The 8,064-nt window shown below is 51.8% G+C and overlaps 2 gene segments (V, D, J or C); both read left to right on the forward strand.

Annotated features, from left to right (window-relative positions):
* Positions 1–2,893: 2,893 nt before the first annotated feature.
* On the forward strand, positions 2,894–3,519 carry LOC119001567 (immunoglobulin lambda variable 4-3-like). The segment is given in 2 exon segments: positions 2,894–3,002; positions 3,125–3,519. Coding segments are annotated over 2 exon segments (441 nt in total).
* Positions 3,520–6,835: 3,316 nt separating this feature from the next.
* On the forward strand, positions 6,836–7,710 carry LOC119001564 (immunoglobulin lambda variable 3-9-like). The segment is given in 2 exon segments: positions 6,836–6,915; positions 7,289–7,710. Coding segments are annotated over 2 exon segments (468 nt in total).
* The last annotated feature ends 354 nt before the right edge of the window (positions 7,711–8,064 follow it).

Below are 8,064 nucleotides of genomic sequence, written 5' to 3' on the forward strand. Positions count from 1 at the left end.
ACAGCTGTGATGACTGGTTCCCACCACATTGGACAGAGCAGGTTACAGGAATGAGGTGTCCTTGGGTAACTGTCCCTGCAGTACATGTGACAGACACCAGAGGGCGATGGAGGGCCTCATGACACAGAAGCCTCATCAGACAGGACAAGCTGCTCCAATTTCCACCAGCCCAAGAAGGTTGAGAACAGGACATGGAGGGAATATTTGCATGTGCGTCCACATTACTTCCATTCTCAAATACACAATATCAAATACAACTGCAGCTTTAAGAGGAATCAGGTTTATTGGACACATTTATTATTAGTCAGTGTAAGGATGACAATGATCCTTTTGTATTTTTCAATAATCTCCCTCTCAGTGGGGAGATTATCTCCATGAACCTCATTCAAGTCATAACATTATACTTAGTGCACTGATCTAGAAGGAAGTCTAAGAAATATTTTCTGGAAGCAGGGTGACTTGCTATTTTTAAGAAAGGAATGTATTTCCCTAACTCACAGCAAGAATCACACTTTGAAGGTGAAATCTCGGAGGATGGCACTCACAGGTGACCTCCCAGGTGGTCAGGAGACCACATCACAGGTGTGAGCACTGGTCTGCAGGAGTGGCCAGTGGGGTCCATGGGACCTTGAGGTGTGAGTGTGAGGAGTGGATGCCCCAGGGTGGGACGGGTAGAGAGGAGCTGCTGTGGTCCCCTCAGCTGGGGACATCGGGGGGCGTGTCTCAGGCACCAGACCCTGGTACCCTCTCCACTGTCTTTCACACCAAAGTCTGAGGAGTGAGTCAGGGGTCTGTCTGTCTGTCTGTGCACATGAGTCACGTCAGGGCTTCATCCTCACTTCCAAGAACAACACCCCCAGCATTTTGTACGGGAACTCACTTCGCTGCACCCCCAGACCCATCAGGGTGACAACCCATGTACTTGTTTGGGACATCAGGTAAAAACTGCTGTCTTGTCAACAATAAGATTTTACACTTTTATAAAATTAAAAGGCTGACCTTGGTCGAAACTCAATGGCTTTGACCACATGAGAAAACAACCCCGACATAAACTGTTAGAAACCCATCCTGACGTGAACCTTGTCCAGTCACCTGATGCCAATGCCCATTGACATGGGACCCTGTGCCCTCTGCCGGGGAGGGAGCTGCGGGAAGGTCCCCCAGTTTCCCGAAGACAGTCCTGTGTATCACTGGGAAGTGCAGGTGCCCACACGTGAGGACCTGAGCACCCTTCACAGCAGACTCTGGGAGGATGGGGTCCCAGGAACAAAGAAGAGAGTGGCGACAGGGGTCCGGGGATGGGGACATTGGGACACAGGGCCCAGAGAGGGGCGGGGCAAAAAGGGGCCCCAACACTCAGGCTCTGGGTCAGCCTTCTGGATGGCAGTCTTTATTAGCCATCCTTGTCTGGGGGTCTCAGGGAAATCACAACCTCCAATGACAGCCCCCTGCCCATCACACAGGAGGAGGGGTTGGGCCTTCAGCCCCAGGGATAACGTGGGGTTATTATGATGTCGGGCTATTATGATGTCAGGTGAGGGGTGAATATAAAACACTCCCCAAGGTTCACCATCATTTAAGTCAGAGGTGGCAAACATAAGGCCTGTGAGCTGAATCTGGGCCACCACCTTGTTTCCACTAGGCCACAACCCCAAGCTCCTTGTCCCTAGTTAAGTGTGGGGGTGACGTCGCCCGCAAGTCCCCTCGTCTGCCACGGATGAAAGTAACACTACCAAGACATGATCTGCTTGGGGAGGAGAGGTGGCCAATTTCTCAGAGGAAAAAGGTCAGGAGCTTCTTCCTCAGTGGCTTTTATTGGCTTGTAATACACACGAATACAGGTGGCAAGGATCAAACAGTAGATAACATTTCAAAGAAATCTGAGGGCTTAGTCTGAGTCAGAGTCTGTCAGGAAAGAGGGTTGCAGAAACCTTGGGAGACATACTCATTTCCTGCTCAGACCCTTAACATATGAACGAAAGTACTCTTAACAAAGCAGGTTTCACAGGAGTTTTAGGAATTCTTTCTTATGCCCGATCACCTCGGATCTCACTCTAGCCAGCAGAGGATTGTACCGCCTCCCTCATCATAGGTTTTCACTCTTGAGAGGATTAGAGCCAGGAAGCGCTTCTCCCAGAGGACATGGGGACTCAGACTATGTCAGAATAGCTGGGGTCGAGGGTCCATCACTCCCTCTTTGTTGCAGCCCCCCGAGTGATCATCTCTGGTTTATGTTGCCCCTCCTCTGAGGGGTCTTACCCATCATGGAAAACCGACCATGCTTTGGGGGCTGGGGAGGAAGTAGAGGCAGGATGTGCTACCAGAGACGAGCTTTGTCTCCTTGTGGCTCTCATTCCAGAGGTCGCTCACTCATCCTTAGTCATGAGGGGTAGTTACACTTCCTGAAACCAGGGAGAGTGGTTCCCAACAGTTAAGAAGTAGTTACATGTATACACTCCTACAATTATATTTGGCCCTTCAAAGGCAACTTCGAGGTTGATGTGGCCCCCTGTGGAAATGAGTTTGACACCCCTACTTAAGTGCTTAGAAGTAGCCACCTGATGCACTAGCTGCACATGTACGATGATATTCCTCCGGTGGACACCAGGGGGCACTGTGGGTCCTGGTTTGGGAAACTTGATAGGTTAAGTGCTCTTGGCTGTGTTTAAGTGCAAAGGGCATGACTGAGGCCTCTCTGAAGCCACCTTTATTGGGTAAAATCAACTCTTAACTATGAAACAAACACCTGGACCTTCTTCTCACCTCAGGAAATTACCAACAGGATGCTGTTAGGCTCAAGACTCAGACCAGAGCTGAGAGAGTTGAGGAACAGAACAGATTTGCATTCAGTGCTCCTCCCTCTTAAGAAGCAAGGACAGAGGATAAGACAGGAGCTTGGACAGGCCAGTGCCAGCTGGGTGGCCTCAGGGCAGAGCTCCTGGAAGCACCTCCCACCATGGACTGGGCTCCCTTCTATCTCCTGTCACTGGTTTTCTCTACAGGTCAGTGCATCCCTGGGCACTTGGAGGCCCTGAAGCCCTAAGCTCCCCTCCAAGCACAGTTTTCAGGGGCATCTGACCAGTCTGGGTGCATTGGGCATGATCCCTGTGTTTTGTGTTTGCAGGTCTCTGTGCTGATCCTGTGCTGACCCAGCCCCCATCTGCTTCTGCCTCCCTGGGAGCCTTGGCCCAGCTCACCTGCACCCTCAGCAGTGAGCACAGCACCTACACCATTCACTGGTATCAGCAGCAGCCAGGGAAAGCCCCTCGCTATGTGATGTGGCTAAAGAGCGATGGAAGCCAGAGCAAGGGGGACGGGATCCCTGACCGCTTCTCAGGCTCCAGCTCTGGGGCCACCCGCTACCTGACCATCTCCAACCTCCAGTCTGAGGATGAGGCTGACTACTACTGTTACACATGGACCAGCAATGTTGATGCCACAGTGACACAGACTAACGGGGAAGTGAGACAAAAACTCCCAACCCCATCTGTGTCACATTCTCCTCCAGCCCAAATATGACAAGAGACAATGCTATAATAAGGTTTGGCCCCAGGCTCCCAGATCTCAGATCCTCAGGCTGCTCCTCCTCAGCCTCAGGCAGCTGTGGAGAGGGTGGGACAGCAGTGGATTCAGTCCCACAGACCCGGGCTGACCTGGTATTTCCAGGGTCTGCGTGTGAGTTACAGACAAGGGCATCAGTGGAAGGACCATAGACCAGGACACAAAATCACAAAAGTCTCACAGACATGAGGCCCATCCTTAGAAAGGACACAGCCTTTCAGACTTTTTTCTCCCTGAAAAAATCATAGATGAGGGGAGGGGGAGCAGAGTGTCTAGAAAACTAAAAGCAACAACAAAATTAAAACAAAATCCTCTCCACTTTCAAGTCTACCCAGTGAAAGTATTGTTCAAAAAAGGAAGCAAAGTAAGAATTTCTCAGATGTACAGAAATGTAGAGAACTGACATGCGCAGACGCTCTGAACCAGAAAGAAGAGAGGACACGCTCGAGACACAGAGAGATGGGAGTCTGCACAGAGAAATGAGCACTGTCAGGTATCATTACCATGGGGATAAATATAAAAGATTTTGTCGTATTAAATTTCATAAAAGATATTAATGCAAAGTGCTATAAATGTATATTGTAGTTTATAATATATGATAAAGTTATGACAATGTTACCTCTAAGGTTTGAGATAATCAAGAACATATTATGATAAATTCAGGTGTATCACTCACACCTAGTTCAGGTCCAATGTGACATTTCTCACAAGTTCGTAACTTCAGCACCAGGAGTGATGTGTTGTCAGAATTCTCTGAATCAGGAGAGAAGGTCCCATGCAAACCAGAAACGAAGCACCAACCCCTGTGTAGTGACAGTCCATGTGGGTCACCTGCTCACTCACGTCACTGACACAGGAAGGGGTCACAGTGCAGTTGCTCTTCCCTCCCCTGGGTCCTTCTTTAGCTGGGCCAGGTGTGTGTGCTCAGTGGGATCAGTCCTGCCCCTCATTTCTTAATATGGCAGGTTTATGTCACATTCACCTGACCTGGTTTGGACCATGACCCACTTAGCCTCTCACTCTCCTTCCTGCTCAGAGAGACCTGACCCGCCCCCCAGGACAGTGACCCTGCTGTCCCCACACTCACTTCCTTCTACTCCCCCTCTGCGCACCCTGATGGCAGCTCCAGGGTCCCTTCCAGAGAAACCCCTCCAGCCTCTCTCCACAGAGGCTTAAGATACTTAACCTGCCTGTTCATCCTGCCTGTCCATTTTTGTCTGATCTCAACTGATTATCTGAACAGTACAACAGCTGCACAGTTATTCCCCTGTAATTATTTTTATTGATTGCTTAATTGATTGATTCATTGATTTCTGCTATTATTTCCCTCTTTAGTCGGACCTGTTCTTAATGCAAACACACACAGGATAACAAGAGACCTGGAGAGACAGAAGGCCCTTTGTTGCTGCAGCCCCTTTTCTTCCTGCAGCAACAAGTCTGGGGTCCGACAGGTGTTCCGCAGACACTCACCACCCTGTGAGGTCCCGAGTCCTTCCCATTTTCTTGCAGGCCATGCCTGAAAGTCAGGGTCGGCTTGTGAAAAGCTGTTAAACAACATGGCAATGCAAGACACCAACCCTCACTCTAAAGGCTCCCCATTCAGGGAGGCAGACAAGGCTGTAACCAGAGTCACGGCGACTTTCTTGGTGGGCAGTGCACTGAGGACGGGAGGGTGAGGGTTGTTGTGCACAGTTAACGGTTGTCTGTTCACATTCTGCCCGAAACTTCAGGATTGTTCATGAAAAGTATCTTTAATAAATCTGGATACAGTTTGGCTTGGAAAAAAAGGCAACATACAGGCAGAAGGTGGTGGTGACTGTGCTGTGTCACCCACACCAGCATGTCCACTGTGTGCTCCCATGTGCACACTGGCATCTGAGAGGCAGGGCTGGTCCCGTGCACACATCTCACCCAGGACGCAGTGTCTGGCAGACACAGTGGGGTGAACAAGTGTTTGCTGGGTGAGTGTCTCCTGTCTCAGTCTTTGGGGTAATTGCCACCAGTGCCCTGTTTTCAACCTGTACTAGTGGTGGCATCAGTGAGAGGTAGTCCCTGTGTCCTTTGTTTCCCATGCAAGTGCCAGAATCAAACCACTACCCCAGGTATATGTAGAGATGCTTCAGGTGGGCCCCATCACTTCATCCTCCAAAGAGCCTGTTAGTAATTTCATGGGTGATCTGAACCACTTGTGCCTGGTCCTGAGCCCGGGGGTGGTTATGGAGAGAACAGTAATCCCCGCTAGGACCCCCAGGGTCCCTGGATCAGGAAGTCTCCACCTGAGCAGTAGTGGGTTCAGACTCTGCCCTTGGACAGGGCACACACCTGCTCCCCCTGCAGTCAGTGGGGGGAGGCCACCAGGGGGCAGCAGAGCCCACCTGGCAGAGCCTCCTGGAGACTGGGAGGGCCTGGGCATAAGGAATTCCACCATGCAGGGGTAGTGTTGTAATTTATGTCCTGGAACGATCTATCCCTTTATTAATAATTAAAATATTTAGTGGTGGTAAAGCAGGGGGAATATTAACATCCAGGTCCCATCTTTAAAAGGAGTAGTAAGTTTTCTACAGTATCACCTTTGACACAGAGGATGGAACATTCTGACTCTGAGTCTCTCAGATTGGGTCTTGTAGGATTGGCTTGTTTTTCCATCATAGGTCCTGGTAATTCACTGCAGTCCAGCCCACCCCATTTGTGCTCACACTGTATCTGTCACACCTTTTCCACGCCTGGGGCTGACCCAGGCACTAGGACACATGGGGACACGGGGCACAGCATCCACAACCTGTCCCAGGAGCTGGAACAAAAATAGAAACTGACAGCATCTCAGGGGCTCCAAGTTCTCCTTGTGCCCTGAGCAAGGTGGGAATGTCATTCAGGATCCGATGCTCACACGCTGTCACTGGGGCCCCTGCTCAGACCTCAGACTCATATCATCACCACTACAGTTAACACTGTATAGTGGGTTCAGAACATGCAGACAGACGTCACCTCTGAGGTCTGATAAAGCCAGGCAAGCCCAGGAAAGAGGCCATGAAACAGTCTGGGATGGAGATGTCAGCCCCAATTTGTGGTGCCAGGATATGAAGAGGAATCCCCTGGGAATGAGGTGGGGTCTGCAGGGACCGCCCCACCCTCCTTGAGTCTCTCAGGCTGAACCCCATCAGGAACCTCCCAGCTCCTCAGGCAGCACCCCTGAGCCCTGGCTGATTTGCATACCCAGCAGCTCTCCCTCCAGCAAGGGGATAAGAGAGGCCTGGGAGGAAAGCTGCCCAGCCTGGGGCCTCAGGGAGCAGAAGTGGGGCACCTCCACAATGGCCTGGACCCCTCTCCTCCTCAGCCTCCTTGCTCACTGCACAGGTGCTGCCCCTGGCTCCCACCCACTCTTGTCCCAGCGGTCTGAACAAGCCTGACCCTGACTCTGAGCTCAGCAGGGCACTGCCTGGGGGACCAATGCCCCTGGGTCTGCCACAGAATTAGGGAATGGTGGTCCTGTTCCCTTCACTGTGCTCACTGTTCTGAGTGAGCCTGAGGGTCTGCACCTGCCAGGAGAAAGGGACAGGAGGGTCCTCATTTCCTCACAGGCTTCATGGGTCAGCTGGATCCCTGGACTACGAGGGCTGAGACTGATGGTGCAGAGAACACCTGTAGATGTCTCCAAGAAGGGCAGGCAAGAGTCTCCTGGGAAAGGGTCCTTTGTCCTTAAACCCACCTGTCCTTTTCTGTCTTGCAGGCTCTGTGTCCTCTTATGAGGTGGCACAGCCATCCTCGGTGTCCGTGAATCTGGGAGAGACGGCCAGGATCACCTGTGGGGGAAACAGTATTGGAGATTATAATGTGCAATGGTACCAGCAGAAGCCCGGCCAGGCCCCTGTAACAGTCATCTATAGTGATAGCAACCGGCCCTCAGGGATCCCTGACCGATTCTCAGGCTCCAACTCAGGGAACACGGCCACCCTGACCATCAGCGGGGCCCAGGCCCAGGACGAGGCTGACTATTACTGTGCAGTAGGGCATAGTGGTACTAATACTCACGGTGACACAGACAGACAGGGAAGTGAGACAAAAACCTCAGTCTGTGTCACACTGTCTTCAGGCCCCGTGAGGACTACAGACAAAGCCATGAGTGGCTTTGGCCCGGGTCCCATTTCTTAGGTGTCTGAGTGGCCCTTCCTCCCAGCCTCAGGCAGCGCTCAGGGTGGGTCAGGAGTGGATTCAGGGGGGCAGGACCAGGCTGGACTGTTGTGTTTTATCCACCGACTCAATTCTGAAAGAGGGCCTGGCAAAACGACAGACTGCCTGAACCTGTGTTTAGGAGTAACAGTGTTTGAATTTCTGCATCCTGGTGACTGGGCGGCTCCTTGATGAAACGCTCTGGATTCATGCCCAGAGCTGCCAGCTCAGCTGAGCTCCGCAGGCCCCAAGCACCGTGGCCGCCCAGGACTCTGAATGGGGCCATCCAGTTACTGCACACCCAGCACCTCTGCTGGAGCCCAGGTGACCACCGCT

Source organism: Sturnira hondurensis, unplaced genomic scaffold, assembly GCF_014824575.4.
Source record: "Sturnira hondurensis isolate 20B ecotype Veracruz unplaced genomic scaffold, ASM1482457v3 Scaffold0016786, whole genome shotgun sequence".
NCBI lineage: Eukaryota > Metazoa > Chordata > Mammalia > Chiroptera > Phyllostomidae > Sturnira > Sturnira hondurensis.